Source organism: Triplophysa dalaica, chromosome 9 (assembly GCF_015846415.1).
Source record: "Triplophysa dalaica isolate WHDGS20190420 chromosome 9, ASM1584641v1, whole genome shotgun sequence".
In the NCBI taxonomy this organism is placed as follows: domain Eukaryota; kingdom Metazoa; phylum Chordata; class Actinopteri; order Cypriniformes; family Nemacheilidae; genus Triplophysa; species Triplophysa dalaica.
Window position 1 is genome coordinate 21,558,504 of NC_079550.1, and position 22,196 is coordinate 21,580,699.

At 37.2% G+C, this 22,196-nt stretch overlaps 3 protein-coding genes across 3 annotated transcripts; 2 read left to right on the plus strand and 1 right to left on the minus strand.

Moving 5' to 3' along the window:
* Window positions 1-1,487: 1,487 nt before the first annotated feature.
* Window positions 1,488-4,393, plus strand: LOC130428606 (E3 ubiquitin/ISG15 ligase TRIM25-like). The gene is made up of 7 exons (XM_056756778.1): window positions 1,488-1,780; window positions 2,038-2,642; window positions 2,712-2,807; window positions 2,901-3,134; window positions 3,248-3,401; window positions 3,496-3,555; window positions 3,693-4,393. Exons 2-7 carry the CDS (start codon window positions 2,070-2,072, stop codon window positions 4,229-4,231), a joined length of 1,656 nt encoding a protein of 551 aa, XP_056612756.1. The 5' UTR covers window positions 1,488-1,780; window positions 2,038-2,069; the 3' UTR covers window positions 4,232-4,393.
* A 1,450-nt stretch (window positions 4,394-5,843) lies between these two features.
* On the plus strand, window positions 5,844-10,210 carry spsb4b (splA/ryanodine receptor domain and SOCS box containing 4b). Its single transcript, XM_056756791.1, has 3 exons — window positions 5,844-6,058; window positions 8,367-9,201; window positions 9,484-10,210. The coding sequence occupies exons 2-3, from the start codon at window positions 8,487-8,489 to the stop codon at window positions 9,609-9,611; spliced, it is 843 nt and encodes a 280-aa protein (XP_056612769.1). The 5' UTR covers window positions 5,844-6,058; window positions 8,367-8,486; the 3' UTR covers window positions 9,612-10,210.
* Window positions 10,211-11,067: 857 nt separating this feature from the next.
* LOC130428600 (NACHT, LRR and PYD domains-containing protein 3-like) lies at window positions 11,068-21,057 on the minus strand. The gene is given in 8 exon segments (XM_056756765.1): window positions 11,068-11,401; window positions 12,087-12,260; window positions 13,274-13,447; window positions 14,820-14,993; window positions 15,611-16,988; window positions 16,991-17,472; window positions 17,607-17,683; window positions 20,971-21,057. Coding segments are annotated over 7 exon segments (2,454 nt in total). The 5' UTR covers window positions 17,666-17,683; window positions 20,971-21,057; the 3' UTR covers window positions 11,068-11,388.
* Between the last annotated feature and the right edge of the window lie 1,139 nt (window positions 21,058-22,196).

A 22,196-nucleotide genomic window follows, 5' to 3' on the forward strand; every position in this document is an offset into this window, starting at 1 on the left:
CTGATGACACTTCGAACTATAGGCTACTTATAAAACTTAAAACACATCAACTCACAAATATTTAAGAGTATGTATTGGTTTATAATAATAAAAAAAAAATACAAAGCATGTAGAATTTTGTAAAATTGTCGTTGCTGATACAGCATTTTTACCAGCAGGGGTCGCTAGCACGCGCTTTTACGTCGGCTGCGAAACAGTTTGAGGTAGAACTTAAACGATTAATTTAAAGTTCTATCTCTAGTAAAAGTTCAGATCAAAATCCACATAACGTGATGTGCTGAAGAGAGCAAATCTGCATACTTCATAAAAAAATGAGAAACATAATGCAGAGAGTCCAGTGGCGTTGCTTAGGGGAGCTAAAACCCCCCTAAAGTTCTAGCTTAGTGCCCCTAAATTATTGTGAGTAATAACATGATATGTACTAGAATTCGAGATCGCTTTATAGTCCCCTTTAAAAACTTTCTTATTAAAATAATGCATACAGTATGTGGTGCTCAGAGTGTGGCTATATATAAATATATAGGCATCCAAACAGGATGTGTGACCCTGGACAATTCGTATGGGTCAATTTTTCGAAATTTAGATGTTTACTTAATCTGAAAGTTGAATAAATAAGCTTTTTGTTTATATATGAGTTGTTAAAAAAAGGACAATATCTTCTGTATCTAGACACAGCCGTTTAAAACTCAGTAATCTGAGAGTGCAAAAAAATCTAAATATTGAGAAAATTGCCTTTGAAGTTGTTAATCAGGGGCACTGTAGTAGAACATCTAGTCATTTTATACATTTAAGGTAGGAAATGTCAAAATATCTTCATGGAACACGATCTTTACTTAATATCCAAATGATTTTTGGCCTTATATTAAAAACCGATAATTTCGATCCATTCAATGTATTTTTGTCTTTTACAAAAAAAATCCCCGTGCCACTTAAAACCGGTTTTTGTGATTCAGGGTCACACACACACATATATACATATATCCTCATTGGAGGCTGAACCCCCTAATATTGAAAACCTAGAATCGCCCCTTTGGTGAATGGAGGTGAATAAAAATCACCTTTCATAAACGAATAATTACAAAACACAAAAAAGCCCATAACCAATTAATACTCAAATTAAATGACTTATTTATCCAAACGAAAAATGAAGAGACCTGTTGAAATGGTGTAGTTTTATATACTTTTATTAAAAAGCATGTAGCACTACAAGGTAAAAAAGGAAAATACATGAAATTGTATGTACTGCACTTGAAGAAAATTGAAAGCTTGGCTTCGTTTGTTGTTTACTTGTACAAAACCCATGTTAATACAGTGTTAATGCAACCTGTCTCTCATAATTTAAATTGTTGCGCTTGTCATTACATCACATGGCTAATCTCTGGCCCATCCTCCAGTACAGTAGGTGGCGGACATGCGCCTCAAACGTAAATTGCCACCCGCCATCGAAAATGAACGGAATAATATTTACGTCACATGATCACGTCAATATGGCGTACGACGGTCGATCGCATTCATACAACACCCATTCCCGCAAAACACTACCCATTTAACACTCTTTTTTTTAATGCTTACCAACTCATCCAGTCGTTTCGGATTCAGTCTTTTACATATTAATTATAGATGATCGAGAAATTCTCACTCTGATCGTTGTTGCTCTCTGGCGACATCTACTGGAGGCAAGTGCGCTCTGACGAACAGGAAGTGAATGAAAATTGAACGAAACTTTCTTTAGCTGCAGATTCCGGAAGAAACATCGGAGTAGTTTAACCTGTCGATACAGGTAAGAACTTTATACAAACCGTATCTAATGATTTGCCTTTGAAATGAAATAAGAATCAAATATATACCTGCTGGTGTCAGTTAAGCATTTGCTTTAATTCAAAGGGAGCCTTTTTATGCAGTCTTTGTAAGAAACTACACATTCTTGCATATAAATACACAATTTTTTGTCATGCTTGGAATGACAGACTTGGAATATTGTCCAATCCAACAAGAGGCAACTGTAACATTAATGCTTTTAAATGTCTATTTGAACAGTTTCTATAAGGGGTATCCATTAGGACACAGAAATGTCAGAGAGTGAACATCACGAGCAGTTCTTGTGTTCGATCTGTTTGGATCCTCTGAAGGAGCCCGTGACTATTCCATGTGGACACAGTTATTGTCTGATGTGTATTAATGACTGCTGGGATCAGAAGGATCAGAGACCGCCGTACAGCTGTCCTCAATGCAGAGAGAGCTTCACTCAGAGACCTCTGCTGAAGAAAAACACTCTTTTATCTGAGATGATGGAGAAGCTGGAGAAGACGTCTGTGCACACGGCTTCATGCTCTCAGGAGAACTCCGGTGTGGAGTGTGACGTTTGCACGACGGAGAAGAACAGCGCTGTCATGTCCTGTCAGCAGTGTTTGGCCTCTTTCTGTGAATCTCACCTGCAGCCTCACTATCAGTCTCCTGTCTTCATGAAGCACAAACTGGTTAAAGCCACCTCGCAAGTTCAAGAGAACGTGTGTGAACGTCACGGAAAACTAATGGAGATTTACTGTCAGGATGACAACCGGTGCATTTGTTACTTGTGCATGATTGACAATCACAAAGAGCACAGTGTGGTATCTGTGGAATCTGAATGGACGAAGAAAAAGGTAACAAATGCAAATTCGTTAATTTGTAAGGTGAGTTTTTTAGCCTTGAATCTTTGTTTGCATTTTTAGAAAGCGTTGCAAAACACAAAGGTGACATGCACAGAGATGATCCATGATCGAGAGAGAGGTCAACAGGAACTCGGTGAGGTTGTGAAGACTTTTAAAGTGAGTATCAGTATGGAAGGACTAAATGGCATCTTCATCTATATCTGTTAGGCACCAACTTATTTGTGTTGTTTTGATTTTTGTCATCAATAGAGCTCAGCTCAAAACGCCATGGAAAACAGCGAAAAGGTCTTTACTGATCTCATCCGCTTTCTTGAGATGAAACGCTCCGAGGTTAAAGAGCAGATCAGCACTCAGGAGAAAGCCGAGATGGATCGAGCAGAAGTTCTTAACAGACAGTTGGATCAAGAGCTGGCAGACCTCAGACAAAGAGATACAGAGATCAACAAGCTTCTTAATACAGATGATCAGGTCCATTTTCTGAAGGTAATTTAACTTCTTTTGTGACGATATTTGTGAAATGTCAACACTGTGATATTTTCAGTTATAGTTTCCTGTTAAGAATAGAAAGTAGTGCTGAATTATCTGTTTTATTGCAGAGTTTTCAGTCCATGTGTGCTGTACCCATAGTTCAAGATCTTGCCGGCATCACCCAGAACACTCATCTGTCATTTAATGACATTTCAATATCAACAATCAAAAAGGCGTTGGAAGATGTCTTTCTGCAGGAAACAGACAAAATATCTCGAGAAGGTCTGAAAATATTTTGCATGAAAAAAGTATAATTTTACTGTTTGATATTAAGGGTAATATTTTGGTAAATATGTCATTTTGTTTGTCTCCTCAGTCTCAAATGTTCACATCATGCACCTATCACAACCTAACATCCGGAGTGAATTTTTAAAATGTGAGTTGAGCTGTGCTTGCTATTATTACTTCAGCACGAACATACAATTCATTAACATCCATTTTTTTAATAGAATAACTACAGTACTACAGTGTGCCAGTATTTTTATGTTTGTATTTGTTCATCATCATCATCAGATTTTTGTGAGCTGCACCTGGACCCAAACACTGTAAACAGCGATCTCATATTGTCAGACAGAAATATGACGGTGTCTAATGTTAAAAGGACTGTGGTGTATCCTGACCACCCTGAGCGGTTTGATCATTATTGCCATGTCATGTGCAGAGAGGGTTTGCAAGGCCGTTGTTACTGGGAAGTCAAGTGCCATGGGGACAATTGGTCTGTGGCTGTTTCCTATAAAGGCATTGGTCGTAAAGGAGCCGGTCATGACTGCAGACTAGGCTACAACAAGAAATCCTGGAGACTTGGCTATGATGGGCAGAATTTCTGTTTTGTACATAATAAAGCACAGGTGCATGTCCCTGCTTCTTCTAGAATAGGTGTGTATCTGGATCACAGGGCAGGAATTTTGGACTTCTACAACATCTCTGATAGAATGACCCTATTACACAGAGTCCGTACCACTTTCACTGAACCACTATATCCTGCATTCGGGGTCGCATTAGGTTCAACTGTCAATATCTCAGACAAGGAAACAATTCAGATGGATCTGTAATGAAGCTACAGTGTAAAATCAACGTATTATTATGAATGCACTTTTTTACTTACCATAAAAGTAAACACATTTCTGTCATGTCGAGAAGACCTAATTACTGTCTGTTAGGCATTGGTTTGTCATTATGATACAGTAAATAAAAACATCTGCTTGCTTATTAAATTTAGTCTGTGGTTGTGTCGTAGCCTAGAGAGCTGCCATTGCTCAAAATATGACTTCTCAATTACAGATGATAATAATAATAAATACAAAACGCTTTTAATATATCTACACTATAACTACCCTTACAAAAACTAACCTTTTTAGTTCAAGAGTAGAAAGTAATGGACATGACCATTTTGGGGGATTTTTTATACAATGGTTAAATTACGGTTACTGTGGCAAACCACATGGTTTACTTGGTTTTCAAAGCCATAGTTTATTTTTGCAGGGGAATGCACGCTTTGTGTATAGAAACAGAAACTGTTTCAAAAACATATATCTATACATACCTGCAGCGATTTACATTTTTTGCTTTTTCAAATAAAGTCGATCTTAGGGCTTTTTTGTTAGAGCTTTAAAGTGTATGTAAAAACTAAATTAATAAAAATAGCAACAAGGAAATTTAAAGTAAAAAAAAATGATGAAATTGTTATTTAACTACAAGTCTTTTGTAAAATCAAAAATAATATAGATACTAATAAAAATAACAGCAAGATAATTTCAAGTAAAAAAATGATTATTTTTTTATTTAACTACAAGTGTTTTGTGAAAACAAAAATAATAGATACTAATAAAAATAACAGCAAGGTAATTTAAAGTAAAAAAATATTAAAATGTTATTTAACTACAAGTGTTTTGTAAAAACTACAATAATATAGATACTAATAAAAATAAAACCAAGGTAATTTAAAGTTAAACAGTGATTCAATTGTTATTTAACTACAAGTGTTTTGTAAAAACTAAAATAATATAGATACTAATAAAATAACAGCAAGGTAATTTAAAGTAAAAAAATATTAAAATGTTATTTAACTACAAGTGTTTTGTAAAAAAATATATATAGATACTAATAAAATAGCATCAATGTAATTTAAAGTAAAAAATTATTAAATTGTTATTTAACTACAAGTGTTTTGTAAAAAATATATATATATAGATACTAATAAAATAGCATCAAGGTAATTTAAAGTAAAACAATGATTAAATTGTTATTTAACTACAAGTGTTTGTAAAAACTACAATAATATAGATACTAATAAAAATAACTGCAGGGTAATTTAAAGTAAAAAATGATTAAAATGTTATTTAACTACAAGTGTTTTGTAAAAACAAAAATAATATAGATACTAATAAAAATAGTAGCAAGGTCATTTAAAGTAAAATATAATATTAAATTGTTATTTAACTACAATTGTTTTTTTAAAAACAAAAAATAGTATAGATACTAATAAAAAATAACATCAAGGCAATTTAAAGTAAAAAAAATGATTAAATTAATAAATAACTACAAGTGTTTTGCAAAATATCTGTTTATTTATTCACGTCTGGTATAATCGTGAGTCTTGCGACTCCTCACCGCCCACGTGCCGACGTGACCAATCAGCGCTCGCCGACGTCGCGTGACGTCGCCCACATAATATCTCGCGGAACAAAAGCCGTACGCGCGTTGAGCTCCTCCCCGCTGGAAGTGAACGACAGCAAGCAGACGAGATCGTTTCTCGCTAAAGTTGGTTTTAATACAAGATATCATTTATATATTTACGCTCGCAGTACGGCGGCTAAACCCACAGGAACTCGAGAAGCGCGTCTTTGTGCGAACCGAAGCTGCGTGGGATTCTCGCGAGAGTAAGTAGATCCAGCGCGTGGCTGGTTTGTTTGTGTTGTGTTACGTTGATACAATGTTGCGATTTTTAATATATCGTTTCCGAGCGTTGTTTTAAAAATCACGCCTCGTTTTTAAAGCCGTCTGACAGAAACGGTGTCATAGTAATGCGCACACGCACAAGGGCTTCAGTGTTTTGACGGTGTTAATGGGCTTGTGTGCCGTCTTTCATCATCCTGAAAGGGGTTCTGAGATAAACTAATCATGTTCTGACCCACCGGTGTGTTTATCTGGAACAGATGCACAATATTGTGACATATATCAACTAATCATCAAAACAATGACGTACTGAATGACTCTTGTCAGCAAAAGTTTCTTTCACTCTCTTTGTCTAATGTGTCAAAAGTCTTTTGAAATCATGGCCACTTCCCTCATAGAATTTGCATATGTTCGTTATTCATTATAAAAACTTTGGTCTAACCCTTATGCAAACAAGCACTCACAAACACAGACAGACAGACAAACGTGTGTTTGCACATACATGTCTTTGATGTCTTTACATGAGGTTTGTAAGAGGCACGTGTCACATTTGTATTATTATTTAAGTTAATTTGAAACATACTAAATCTGTATGTGTACAGTGGCTCTCAGACACATGAGTCATGAACGGTCACAGAAAAATAACCATGGGGACATTATGACTGGCCGCTCAACAGAATCGCCCCGTGATCCAGACCGTCTCTGGCCACAAATATCTGTGTCGTTTTATTTCTTCACTGTCATTTCCCCCTTCAGCTGAGGTCACAGACGGACGGCCATTGTGAGCATGCTCAGAACGAGAGAGAGAAGCAGGAAGTGTCCAGAGCCGTTTCCTCTTTTTTTCATCTCGGCCAATTTTGTTGTGCATGGAGTTCAAACCGAGGACGCGGTCGTCACGGTAACGCAAACATCAGACTGTTGCTGCGGGGGTCTTTCATTTATCACTGACCTTATGTTGAACTCCTGTTGACCTTTTGAACTTCACTGGCTGCTCACTGCTTTTTGTTTGCTTATTTATGGCTGACAACAGTGAATAATCGCTGATAAACGTTATGCTTATTTAAGGGTGTGCGAAATTACTATTTTCTATTGCGTCCTTTCAACGGAATCGGTGTGAACTACAACCGAAAAATGAAAACGACAACCTTGTTCGCCCATGAACCGTGGAAAATAAAATCTAAAGTCTCTTTCTGCACACATAGAGGTAATAAACGTATGTAATAAAACGTATAGCTTTGTCAGATCTTCCTGCAGTGCTGGTGTGATCTAGAAGGTGAGTGTTTGCTCAGTTATTCACACTTACACTGAAGTTTCCTTCAGGGATTCATCATCTTATGAGCGCGAGTGAGAAATGCTCCACATGAAGGAGTGTTGGAGAGGGACGACAAGAGAAACGTGTCTTTTTTATTCTTTGGTCTGTTTCATTCCACTTTTTATGTTTTTCTTGCTCTTTGCTGAAGGAGACGATGCGTGGAGAATAAGATCAGACTCTGCTCGTGTATCATCTTGTGTAGTCTTGATAACTGTTCCTGTTTATTGTTAGTTGAATCTAGTCTGAACACTATGGTGCGGTTTCCCGGACAGGGGTTAGTTTAAAAACCAGGACTAGGCCTTAGTTAAATGAGGATATTTTAGTCGTTTTAAAAAGCACACCTTACTAAAACATTACTGGTGTGCATCTCAAGACAAAACAAACACACTGTTATGTTTTAAGATATGTCAGTGTGAGTTGTTTTCGATCAAGACACCTCTAAAATTTAAGTTAGTCTTAAACCCTGTCCCGGAAACTGCCCCTTTATATTTGTATCTGGTCTTTTTTTAGTTTTGTTTTCTGTAAGTGAGGATCACATGTTTATAACAGAAGTGCTTAGTTTGACAAGTCCGGCTTTTCATCCGAGGCCTTTATGGGAAATGTGTCTTTTGATATTAGTGAGTTCCTGGACTGACTTCAGCACAGTCTGGGTTTGCTCTTGTTGGTATTTATTGCGTGTTCCCGTCATTTGAGGATGACCGTTGTATAGCTTCTTTCTTTGTAGCTCATGAGAGAATATTTACCTCCGGTCTTCACATTCCTGTGAATCTCTTCTCAGGTTCACTGTGATTTCTCTTGATGTCCCAGTGGAGTGTGAGAGTCAGATGCTGTGAAAACTCATTTCAGGCTAGAGAACCTCCTCTGAAGCCTCTTTCTCAGTTCATTTTTGTAGTGCGTGTTATTTTAATATGCTTGTTTTTGTTTTGATGCTTTGAAACCCGTCCAGTAGTAAACACTTCTCCTTTCTCTCTCTCTCTCAGTCTGGACCGCTCCTCTGACATGGAGCCCTATTGCCTCATCTGATTGGCCGACGCACTTTCTTCCATCCAGCTCATGAGGTAACCCCGGCTGTTGTTGTTGATGCCCGTGTCCGGGCCGTGATGGGGCAGAGGGTGTCGGGTTTGAAGTCTGCTGATGAGCCGGAGACAGGTGAGCTGGCTTACCGACCGGCATGTGCGTCGCTCCGTACCCGTGGGGTCCCACTACCTCCCCGTCTGGAGCTGCTTTTGGATATGCCACCGGCGGGACCGGACGTTCAGCTTCACCACGCCTGGAACCCAGACGACCGCTCACTCAACCTGTTCATCAAGGATGACGATCGCCTGACGTTCCACCGCCACCCGGTGGCCCAGAGCACTGACTGCGTACGGGGAAAAGTGGGCTTCACCCGCGGGCTTCACGCTTGGACCCTCCGCTGGCCCGTGCGGCAGCGCGGCACGCACGCCATGGTGGGCGTCGCCACCTCTCTGGCTTCTTTAAGGGCTGTGGGGTATTGTGCCATGGTTGGCAGCGACGCGGAGTCGTGGGGTTGGGATTTGGGGCGCGGCAGACTGTACCACGATAGGAAGAGTCAGAGAGGGCCGTTGCCATCTTACCCCAAATTTATCGAGGATGAGGATGAGGAAGGGACGTTCTCCGTACCGGAGGAGATTCTGGTGGTGCTGGACATGGACGAGGGAACGCTCGGGTTCTGCGCCGACGGGAATTACTTGGGGGTAGCGTTTCGTGGGCTGAAAGGAAAGCGAGTGTATCCCATCGTCAGTGCCGTGTGGGGTCACTGCGAGGTCACCATGACCTACATCAATGGACTGGACCGTACGTATATCGCACATGATTATTATAATCTCACCCTGTTGTTGTTCAGTTTTGTGTTGCTTCTCCCATTTTTCTTTCACAAAATATATTCTTCTGATGAATGTTAGTCTCGTTATTGACGTTCATTTTATGACCACAAAACACATTTCTCAAAATGTCTTCTTTTGTGTTCTACTGAAATAAGTCCTATACAAGTTTTCCTTTAAGATTTGAGAATGTGTCTGGATGCTAATCTGACTAGCTGCACTTTGACCCTAACTTGACCTTTGATCTGCCCTGCAGCCGAACCCCTGCCCCTGATGGAGCTCTGCAGACGGGCCGCCCGGCAGGCTCTTGGTCGACAGCGGATTCATCACATCCAGACTTTGCCGCTGCCACAGACGCTCAAAAACTACCTGCAGTACCAATGAGAGACACCAAAGCACACAGATAAATATCACCTGCGCTCTGAAGACTAAACACAGCGTCAGTGATGTCACGAGAAGCTTTGTGCTGTGCACAGACGATGCACGCTACAGAAATGACTCGGCAGAGGAAAGTATCAGGTTTTTAACCAATGATTTTATTGAAGATTTATCAGAGAAGGTTAGGAAAGTGCGAGACAAGTTCATGTCTTCCATGGAAATAACTTTCATAAACTGACCTCTTCACATTTTTTTAATCTTAACACTAAGAGCCTGTTTTCTTCAATGTGGATGCAGTGTAACTTTAGACTGAATATGATTTTGTGGCCGTTTGTACTAATGCTTTTTGTTGCTGGGTGTGTAACCAGAACAGAGCCCCTTAATATATGTCTTTCAGTGCCTGAGATCTTTAAAAAGCGCTTGTTTAGTTTGAGATGATGACGCTTGATTAAATTGGTTCTCAAATGGTTTTAGCATCTGAACTTGAGTGTTGCTACTTTCTGTAAACTGCTGAAGCATGAGTGAGGCTGATTTTTACAAGTTTGATTTTTATATGATGTTGTTCTTTTATGACCTTCGAATTATGAATAAACTAAACAAAAAGATCCGTCTCTTTCTGATATCTTAAGAATACCCACTTTTAACATTGTTTGAATGTTTCTGCTTACAAAATTCCGAACACATTTCTAAGGACACTTTAACAAATGTAATATATGTTTCGCCATTTGGCAAATGTTGTGAAGCTGTTTTCATATTGTATTTTAATATTAAATATTCCTTAAATGGGTTTTCAGATAGATTTAAAATGTAATGTATAATGAACATTCTTCCCAACTCAGTCCGGTCAACCACATCTCTCACAACTTACCAAAAACTACTTCTAACCCATCTCTTCTGTGAATACTTGAAAAATAAAATAAAAACCACTAACTCTTGCTCTCTACAGCTATTGTTTTGGCTTTTGCTGAAACTAGGTGTTAATACCAAGTAACTATTGTATTATTGCTCCTGTATGACGTATAATTTAAGTAGCTTTGGATAAAAGCGTCTGCTAATGACTAAATGTAATTTGTCCTAGCTAGCACTTTGTTATACACCGCTAGAGGTCGCTGTTCTTTTAATAACTTGGTAAAAATCAAAACACAAAACCATGTGAAGAGTAAAATATTTAATAATCTCTTCAAACCATTTTTCCTGGCCCTAATTTTATTACAAAAACAAAAAACAATTAATAAATGTCAAAAGTGACAGCTTAGAAAATTGTATTGCATTAAAAATGTGTAATAAAAAATAAGTAAAACGGAATTGAGAAGGAATCGAAAACAGCAGCTAGGAATTGATTCTTTCGATTCCCAAACCAGTTATTGGTAAACTCCAAAAAAATTCAGAATCGAACAGCCCAAGATTTTGTTTCACTTTTTTACAAGTTAAATCAAATCATGCTAAATGAACAATAACAATGTCAAAACAAGGCCATAACTTTAATGATTATTTCTTCCACCACACAATGTCATGTCATGACAGATTCATTTATTTGTTGATTAAAGTGAGTCACCCACATAATATACTGTACATGTCTGCTCATGTCTCAGTATAATCACACACTATATATGCTTTATTCTAGATTATACTGTCGTAGATACACTTCAGACCCAAGACTACAGTATCACAGGATTATTAAACGAAATGTGTGGATTATCAGTGTTATCAGTATGAAGTGTTATTGTGTCTTCCATCTGTGTTGATTGTGTGTCACACAGACACCTTTAATCACACACCTCACTCATCTGTCAGGCCTAAAAGCGAAACACAAAGATGGTCACTCAATGAATATCACCACTGTCAAATCAAGAGATAAAAAACACTTCAAAACAAACATTAGCTCTATTTGAATCAGAAATGTGTCCTCATGTGTGACACAATAATAAAGTCAACCCTGCGATAAAGAAGTGAACGGTCCCTAAGTGAACAGATTGGTATTGTGCTGCACTTTCAAAACATCAAGTGTGTTCATCAGTATACTTGTATATATCAATTGTTGTGTCAATGTATGAACACTAGGGGGAGATGTGACACAAGGGAATGAGAGTAAAACAAGTGTTTGTACAGAATGGAAGAGAGTTCAGATTTAAGTAAGAGTTGCCAAAGGAATTATTTTAGTGTTTTTTTAGAGTAATTGTCATCACAACACATGTCACATATACTGTTGTACTTTATTATTGTTAACTCATATGTGCTCTTATTTTTGCAAAATATCATTTTTTTCAGTTGAGCATAAATGTATAAAACCTAATGACACATGAGCTTTGCTAATGCCAAGTAACATTTTTGTTATTTTTAGTTTTCAAAAAACAGAAGGGTAAAGATGGGTAGAAATATTTTCTAAGCAAATCAAGAAAATAAAAATAATTTCCATTTCCATTACTAAGTTATTATAGAAGTTGAACTGTTGAAACATTTATTTAAATGCGTTCTACTCACCACACTGTCTCTAGTTTATAACGCGGATCATCTTTAAGATCAAAGAGAAGTTTCAGTCCTGAATCTCCTACATCATTCCCAGACAGATTCAGATGTCTCAGGTGTGAGGGGTTTGATCTCAGAGCTGAAGTCAGAGCAACACAACCATCATCTGTGATCTTACACTTCCACAACCTGTAGAGAACAATAACACACACTTCAGTCTCTCACTTCAGCAGGAATACATATTACACCGAATCACATTCATCATCCTCATCTCATTAATTAATGCTAACACATCACCTTTATAATGATTCATTTCATGCGACTGCTTTGAAAATCGCAGGACGGGCATCAGACATGTTTATAATGTTTTATTACGACATGTCAAAAACCTCATAAAACTTCATATTTTTATCTTAAGCTTTGATTTCTGTCTTCACAATGGTCCTGTACAGTGCCCACTTCCCCGCGGTGCAGTATCACATAATGATCCAACCATTTTCCTACACAGGACGATACCCATTATTTTTTTCCATAGTTTATGTTAAGAAATAATTCCCTAAAGTCTACAGTAACTGTCTTGTGATGATGCAAACATTTGATAACGTCTCAGTGGTCTAACAGCGTTCCTCAATGCCAAAATAAGTGAGGTGGCCAATCAAATGAAAGAAGACGAGAATTAGTGTTTACAGAGCCAACCGGTTCTGTAAATAAAGTTTTCCATGTACAGATGATCTGATCAGCCCAGAATATAAACACAGCATGCAAAATTTCACATCAAGCATTTAAGAAAGTCCTAAACTGTGTGGATTTTAAAGTTTGTTTATTGGTTATGGTTAACCTATTACAATAAGAATCGTATTTATGAAAAGTTAAATGCATTTAAAAACAAATTCTAATAGAGAAACTCTTTTTCTTTCTTTCTTTCTTTCTTTCTTTCTTTAGTTTTATCTCATTGATAAGATCTCTCAACCATTGTATGAAACGACCATGTATTTAACAGGATAGTTCAGCTCAGTAATGAAATTATGTTGATTTTTGTTATCAAATGTTTACAAGTTGAGAATACAATTATATTGCTGTTTGTTTGTCATGACATTCCTTAATCCCATTCCTAAATACCAAGCCCAACACACCCCTGAACATGAATATAGAACATCTTTTAAGATCAAGTGCATGTGTGACTATCAGAGAGATGATCTTACTTCAGTGTCTCCAGTTTACAGAGAGGATCCTTCAGTACAGTAGAGATCAGCTTCACTCCTGAATCTCCTACATCATTCCCAGACAGATCCAGATCTCTCAGGTGTGAGGGGTTTGATCTCAGAGCTGAAGTCAGAGCAACACAACCTTCAGCTGTGATCCTACACATCCACAACCTGTAGAGAATGATAAATAAGATATAAAATGTAGTGAAATTGAGGGTTGAAATCAAACTTCGATAATTCTTATCTCATCATTTGATTCTGGGACTTTAGCCGGATTTCATAGGCAGGGTCATAAATATTGAGAATCCAAATAACACATGTGGCTTTACATCCATTGTACTTCCAGGCTCTAAACTAGCTGGCTCATTTTTTCATAGACATTTAAAATAGAGAACAATTAAAAAAAATTAAAAAAACTTGTTTGCTGTATTTCAACATGAATTAGTTATTGCAATAGTTATTCTGCATCTCCTTTCATTTTATTTCCAAGCAGCAATCCACATTTCTAAAGACGGCAGCTGGGGCACCAGAAATAATTTGGTTTAAAAAAAAAATCCCTGTTTTTCCTATCACAGTCTTGTTCAGTAATTTTAAGTTTTTGACCAAATTTAACAAAATACATGAAAATCTGTTAAACATTCATAAAAATTTTAGTCAGTTTTGAGAGGACTTCCATTTCATGGTAACTTTAAATAAAGCGGCAGCAATCCGTGAAATTTAAAAGAGCAAATCAATTTTTCCACATTCTACGATACACATTCTTAGAAAATTATGCCATAAAGCCAATACTACCAAGTATCCTTGTAAAAAGTAATAAATTATGTCTTACAGGAGCAAAACGCATGTAGAGACCAAACTTGTGTGTTACAATATATTAGATCAGTGCATCTCTTAAAAGGGCAGCAGCCTAATAAACGTCACAGTTTTGTTCATCGAAGACAAAAACACTCACTGCTCTTCGCTGATTAAATTATATCTTTAGTAAGCTTAAATCAGTATTATATTTAATACAGTGAAAATTATAAAGTATTTACATTATTTAATTTCTGTGCCTGAAAACTACTATTATTAGATACACCTAAAACAGCTGAAATGCACATTTGTATGTTTGCTTTATAACGTCTATCTGTACTATTGCACATACTTTGATTATTTGATCTTATTTTATTACTTAATGATTAGTTGTTTTCAACAAGATTTCAAATTTTTTGTTATAATCTAAGTTTTTATGGTATCATACCCTTTTTTATTAAGATTTATTAATGAACTATTAATAATATTATTCATTAATTTATGTATTAAGATTACGGGGGTAAAAAACAAATAAATAGATAATATTTATTAGATTTTTGTGGTGGGCCAGTTAAAATTGGAATCACTTGTCCGACCCAGCCAGTAGAAAAAAATCCTTTGCGTTTAGCCCTGTCTTGTGATCCCATCTTTAAAAATTCAATATATTTAGCTGTGTTTGTTTTAAAAACAGTTTACGTTTCCACTACTGTAAACCTCAGTACATGTGTGACTATGAGAGAGATGATCTTACCCTAGTTTCTCCAGTTTACAGTGTGGATTCTCCAGTACAGTACAGATCAGCTTTAATCCTGAATCTCCTAATTTATTCTCAGACAGGTTCAGTTCTCTCAGGTGTGAGGGGTTTGATCTCAGAGCTGAAGTCAGAGCAACACAACCTTCATCTGTGATCTTACAATAACTCAATCTGTAGAGAACAAAAACACACACTTCAGTCACTCAGTTCATAACACAGAAGACGATATAACACAGCTTTATCCAAAACTACATAAGTATACTGTTTAAGACAGATGAAATACAACAACACAAAAATATATAAACAATATAAATCTCTCTCTCTTACTTATTAAACCTTTTTGGAGCCGTGCCAGCGCAAAAAGATGCAGGACATGAACTGCATGCAGTGATTGAAACTGATGTCTGGGTTTTGTTGACAATGTGCTTTAGTTCGGCCTACCCCTCCCCCCTGCACGCGCCGTATGATTTAGAAAGTAATCGTACAGCTGTATCTATCTTTTATAAATGTGATCAAACTAAATACTCTTCGAAGATACAACGTATGCAATACTACTCTATAGGTATTCAAGATTAATATGAAATAGAAACCACGTGTGTTACGAATAAACTGTTCTGCAGCGAGAATGGCAGCAACATATGAATTATTCTGGTTGAGTACCATCTGTAATTAAACCCCCTTAGAAACACATCTAAACACTAAACTGAAGAACATCTGCACTACTGAAGATTTATGAGGCTTTTCTTCATGAATAATGTTTTAAGAGTGAAGTGACTGTTCACACTTACTGAACTGATCTGGATTCACAAATCACAGGCAGCAGCTTCTTCAGAACTCTGAGATTTTCAGATTTGTTTTGTTGAACAAATGTCTTCAGTTTAAACTCATGCAGCTCCTGTTGTGATGTCAACAACACAAAAGCTACAGCTGACCACTGAGATGAAGAGAGTTTGGTTTGACTTAATGCTCCAGATTTCAGATGCAGTTGAATTTCCCTTACAACTGAACGATCTCCCAGTTCATTCAGACAGTGAAACAGATTGATGGATTTCTCTGGAGATCGAGTGCTCTTGATATTCTTTTTGATATACTCAACTGTTTTCTCATTGCTGTAAGTGCTTCTTACTGTAATCGTCATCAAACCTCGTAGAAGATTCTGATTAGACTCCAGAGACAAACCCAGAAGAAAACGAAGAAAAAGATCCAGATGTCCATTTTTACTCCCTAGAGACTCGTCTACAGCTCTCTGATACAGGTCAGATATTAAAAGCTTTTCTTTAGCTCTCTGTAACATGACAGATACTGAAAGCTTCTCTCCTAGAGTTAGTTGGGAAGTTGTATTGAACACATCAGTGTTGTTGTTTGTTATGGAGATGTGAGCATATAGAGCTGCGAGATGTTCTTGTATGGTCAGATGAAGAAAGCTGTAAACTTTCCCCTGATACAAGCCAAACTCCTCTCTGAAGATCTGAGTGCACAATCCTGAGTACACTGATGCTTCTGCTACATCAATGCCACACTCTCTCAGGTCCTCATCATAGAAGATCAGGTTCCCTTTCACAAGCTGCTCAAAAGCCAGTTTGGCCAGTTTGAAGATCATGTCTTCATCATTCTTCACTTTCTTCTCATAGTCCTTCTGATGTGTGATGTTTGTCTGAATGATCAGGAAGTGTGTGTACATTTGAGTGAGAGTCTTGGGGATCTCTCCTTCACTCTCTGCTTCACTCAACATTCTCTCTAGAACAGTGGCTGAAATCCAGCAGAACACTGGGATGTGACACATGATGTAGAGGCTCCTGGATGACTTCAGGTGTGAGATGATTCTGTTGTTCAGACTCTCATCACTGATTCTCTTGCTGAAGTATTCCTCCTTCTGTTTGTCAGTGAAGCCTCGTACCTCTGTGACTCGATCAACACACTCAGAGGGGATGAGATCAGCTGCTGCTGGTCTGGAGGTGATCCAGATGAGAGCAGAGGGAAGCAGATTCCCCTTCATGAGGTTTGTCAGGATCACGTCCACTGAGGCTGATTCACTGACATCACACAACCTCACACTGCTGTGAAAATCCAGAGACAGACGACACTCATCCAAACCATCAAAGATGAACAACACTTTATATTCACCGCTGGAGATTTCCATTTCTTTTGTCTCTGGGAAGAAAAGATGAGAAGATCTAAAAGACTGAGTGTTTGGTTCTTCATCAGATTGATCTCTCTGAAAGGAAGTGGAAATATGAGGTGGACGTCCTGATTCTCTTTCCCTTCAGCCCAGTCCAGAATGAACTTCTGCACAGAGACTGTTTTTCCAATGCCAGCGAGTCCCTTTGTCAGCACACTTCTGATGGGTTTGTCTTGTGCAGGTAAAGCTTTAAAGATGTCATTGCATTTGATTGGTGTGTCCTCTGTTGCTGTTCTCCTGGATTGTGTCTCAATCTGTCTCACCTCATGTTCATTACTGATCTCTCCACTTTCACTCTCTGTGATGTAGAGCTCTGTGTAGATCTCATTCAGCAGTGTTTGGTTTCTCTCATCTGATGTTCGCTCACAAAAACACTCAAACTTCTTCCTCAGATTTGATTTATAGACATCAGTCATGTTTGGTTTCTGTTGGGTTTTCACATCTTCACCTCCAGCCGCTGTTTGGTGTGATCTGTAAATATCAATAATAAAGATCAATAATAATAATTTAATGTTAAAAAAGTATTTGGTTTTAATGACTATCATTACACTGTCAAAAAATGTGACTAGCATTACACAGTCAAAAAAAGTTTTAAAAATGACTACCTGTTGTGTTCAGAGTTGGAGGAAAATCTTCCCTCCACCTGATGTGCATCAGAACTCATGTTTCACATTTATTGCAGCTGAAAACAAAACATTCACATCACAATCAAACAACATCATCACACACATAATGAAGGAATGGAGTTTATCTGAATATCTCACACAATTCACTGACTGGCGACAAACAGAAGACACCACCAAAATCAGCTCATGAAAATATGAATAGTCATGTGTGTTCAAGGATAAAAACCAATAGCAGGAATTAAAAAAAAATCAAAATATACAATCATAGCTGCTGAAAAACAACAACATTTAAAAACTTGTGTATTCATTGAAATACTAAACCGATTGATTTTAAATGAAAGACTTGTTCAAAAGAGATGGGATGATACTCTCTCTTAATACGGTACACTCAAGAGATCTATTGATTTAGATTTCTAGAGAAATCAAAACATCGCAGAGAAACTATTTCAAACGCTTTGATCAGATTCAAACTAATACACATGAAATCAGAAATAAATTCATTCTTTATGTTTACAGGTAAAACTGTTAATAATCCAGTGAACTCAAATATTATACTTACAGTTTCTCTCTTTGTGTTAATGGATTATGTTTTCTACTTCAAAGGAGATTATAAAATGCATTCAAATTAACTTTACGTATAAACACTCTATATCTCGCTCAACTGGTTTCTCTGAATTAGTCACATGACTTAATCTAATTGGCTAATGTGAAGAATGAAATGACAGATGAAGAGAGAAACACACATAGCATTGCCATATTGTGAGAGTTCTGATAGACTTGTTGTAACAATACAGACAGTCGGTTATGATCTAGATTAGAGATCTCACACCGAAACTGAACCAATCAGCTGCGAGTTCATTTACATACAAGTTACGCAACTTAATCACAGCGCGTGTTACAATGGCAAGTTATTTTTAATAATGTGTAATAAAATAAAATACTAATATAAAAATATAAATGTATATTACAAATATAAAATCAAATACAATAGTTACTATAGTTAAAATCAGATTTTGGTGATAAAATCTACTGGCTTACCCTTACACTTTATTTTCCATTCTTTTACTATACTACACACAATATGTATTTCTTTGCACTGTATTTTTTCCCTTCTTGTCTGCGATGCAGAACATCTAAGAACACTTTCAGTTTCACTGTGTTAGGACATTTATCTTCTTTGTCCACTAAATAACTTCTATTAACTTCTATTAAACAGCAGCAGTAAGATACAGACAAAACCATTGACAGGTGACATCACATATCTTTTAAGACAGTTTTTTTCTGAAATCAAGTTATACTTAGTGAGACCATAGGGGCTAAACGTATTTTCCTCTGGGGGTTCGGGGGCATCCTCCCCTTGAAGAAAATGTTGCAAATTTTAAAGGTAAAAAAGTCAGTCAAAAAATGTTTAATTCATTTATAACCATATATTAAAATGCGGGCTGCGCATCAGGCCTTTTTCTAAAGGAGTAAATAAAGCAGACTCATGCCCATCATGCATTCAAATCATTCAAATTAATTGCCTGAGCAACAAACTAATTACCCAAACATGTTTCTAAAGAGACCTAATAAACAATTTGAATACTTTTTAATAGGTTTGCAGCGATACCAGCATAGGTCCGATACCAAGCTCATGTACTCATGCACTTAATGACACTCCGATACCAAAGCCCGATACCTCACATGACATACATAGAGCCCTATGATTTCGGCAATGCGGAAAACGCGGACGGAATGGAGGAATTTGTTGCACAACACAGAATGGCACATAATCTGTTAAATGTATTATTTCCTATCAAGAAATTAGCGCTGAACAGCTGAATATGGCTTAAACTTGAAGCCTACGAAGGGCTCTTGCTTGAAGCAAGATCTGAGCGACGCGGACAGGAGTGCTTTTGTCGCTAAACAAGGCCCATCTGCCGTCGGTGAACTGTTTCTCTCCATTCCCAGAAGCGCATCAGGGCCGCATATGATGTAACATTATGTGAGTCATGTTGTGCTTTTTATTCTGTTGTGCACACCCTGTTGTGATGACGGCAGTTGAGATGGCCATGCTTTGAGTTCTTTTAGGAGCCTGATGAAATTGGTGTGAATACTGCAAAATAAATCTCTTCTAATATCTGCAATTGTTGTGTATACCGAGCAGCAGTATACACATTTGAACGACTTTACATGCACCCATTCTGCGAGCTGTCTCTTTAATTAATGCCACGTTGGTCATGTACATGTTGCTGGTAATTGGGCTGTCATTCTTGACGCACCCACCAAACAAGAGAAAACCTCTCAAAACCTGTTTTGCACCTTTGCAAACATGTCGTTAAACTCTGTTATCGTAGCAAAACGTGGCGCACCGGTCGAACATTCCCCTGTTCTGTGCAGTGAATGGAGCTAGAGCATTGACCGGACAAGCGTTTACCCTATTTCCGGTTTCTACACGTCACGCTGTGAAATGGGTCTTTATGGAATGATATTCCGGACATTATTAAAATGGAATTGCAAATTGTATTTGCAATTGCGTTTTCAATTTGTGGGAAGTGACGTCACTACATATGGTTCGCTAAGATACTCCAAGCAGGCACGCAAGCTGGACACATGAGTAACCACATATCACGTGGTACTCGATCAGCTCTTCTGTGATGTCCAGTAAAGGACGTCCTGGTCCTTTAGTTGTCCTGTCCTTCACAAAAAGCCTGATAACTACTTCACTGAGGTTGGTGAAGACAACATAACTGATGTTGCTGATTGCTTATCCAAAACTAAATGGCTTCTCATTAATAGGAAATCTGTTGAGGATGTACTGTCCTCAACTTGCTACGCGAGCATCATAAGTTCCTCCACAATTTCACCAACTACCTCCATTGTTGTTGTTTAAACGAATTCGGCGTCTCTGTACTTCAGGGCATCACCTCTTGACCGTCGACTGTGAGTGACGTCACTTCCCAACACAAACACGCCCCATAGCATAATCCCAAAATAATAATTAGTCATTTTAATAATGTCCGGAATATCATTCCATAGGTCTTATTAACAGTTCATCGCATATTTAACAAGACATCCATTAATCCCTTGACAACAGTTACAAAGCTTTTAAAAGCCTATCGTCTACAGATAAAGACGTTATTAAAGCCCGAACTTTCATAAACGAGCGTTCAAGCTACAGTTATCATTAGCCTGTTACTTCACCGAACGGTTGAGATGCTAACAGACTTTTTCTTGAAGACATAAAACCATTTCTAAGTAAGTAAATAAATAAATAGTCAACAGAAACGTGTCAAGTACAAGTAAGAAAAGCGTCAACGACAGTTGTGTGTATTATTTGTGTGATTTGAGTGATTAAACTTACCGTAAAACCCGTGAGAAACAAAGCTTGCTGCTAGTCAGTTGCTGGCGCCGCCCCGTTTCCACGGAAACTCCCTCCGCTCAGTGTTGCCAACTCTTGCAAGACAAGCAACTGCAGCTCCAAAAACAAGCACAAAACCATCCCAACATTATTATTACATATCATCAATGTCATTTATTATCTATTATTTATTATTTATGAACGAGCCTGGGTCCTTTTAAACTGAATGTTTGAAAAACAAGTTATTTTACTCAAATTAATTCCAACAAAGCATCCTAATCGTGACCAGTGTTGGGTGCAACTAGTTACTAAGTAATTAGTTACTGTAATCTAATTACTTTTCCCTTGAAAAAGTAAAGTAAGGGATTACTCATATGTTTTCTGTAATTTTATTACAGTTACTTTTGATGTAATTAAACTAAATACTTTGTGAAATATATGCGTGTGCAATAGTGTAATTGACATCAAAATTCAAAGTCTAACTTTAAAATCTGTGATTTAATGTATAATTCTCACATTTGTAATACTTTGGTCAGTTAATAATATTATTTGAATGAATTAAATTAGCCCTTTCATGTCTATCCTTGAATCACTTAACTAATCAAGGTTGATGTAGGATATAGAAAGTAATTAGTAATGAGTAACTAAATACTTTTCGAACAGAGTAATTTGTACAGTAATCTAATTACACTATTGAATATGTAATGAGTAACTAGTAATTAATTACTTTTTCAGAGTAACTTACCCAACACTGATCGTGACAGATGTAATACGTTTAGTTGGTAGTGTAAAGGAGGCGTTTGTTTGAGGACAAATTACGTTTAGGCTTGTGGCTTTGTACCATAAACGCGCAGATTTTTAAACATCACTTTAAACATTTTTATGATGTAGCCCGGTTATAAAATGCTTTTTATCATTAAGTGAGTATTACATCTTTTTAGTGTGATATTTACCTCCAATTACCCGAAGAGCACGTGATTTTTTAACACGACTTGACAGAAAAAGAATATGTGTAAATAAATAAGTATTTATAAAAAATGTTCTGTAAGAGAATAGTTTTCCACAGGTCAAAGGTCATTGTTTGCTGGCCGAACATTTCTTGCCTACTCTTTTATGACTACTAACGATTGGGACATACTACTCTGTTCTAGTACTGTTTTCTACTACTACATAGTATTTTAGTAGGTGTATTCGGACGTGACATTAATAAACTCACGTCCAAATCTCGC

Excerpts from the sequence above, each read along its gene's own strand:
- LOC130428606 (XM_056756778.1), top strand. The coding sequence starts at position 2,070 with ATGTCAGAGAGTGAACATCACGAGCAGTTCTTGTGTTCGATCTGTTTG. Across the intron at positions 2,643-2,711 it reads CTGAATGGACGAAGAAAAAG|AAAGCGTTGCAAAACACAAA; the intron begins GTAACAAATGCA and ends TTGCATTTTTAG. Across the intron at positions 3,135-3,247 it reads ATCAGGTCCATTTTCTGAAG|AGTTTTCAGTCCATGTGTGC; the intron begins GTAATTTAACTT and ends GTTTTATTGCAG.
- spsb4b (XM_056756791.1), top strand. The coding sequence starts at position 8,487 with ATGGGGCAGAGGGTGTCGGGTTTGAAGTCTGCTGATGAGCCGGAGACA. Across the intron at positions 9,202-9,483 it reads CTACATCAATGGACTGGACC|CCGAACCCCTGCCCCTGATG; the intron begins GTACGTATATCG and ends TCTGCCCTGCAG.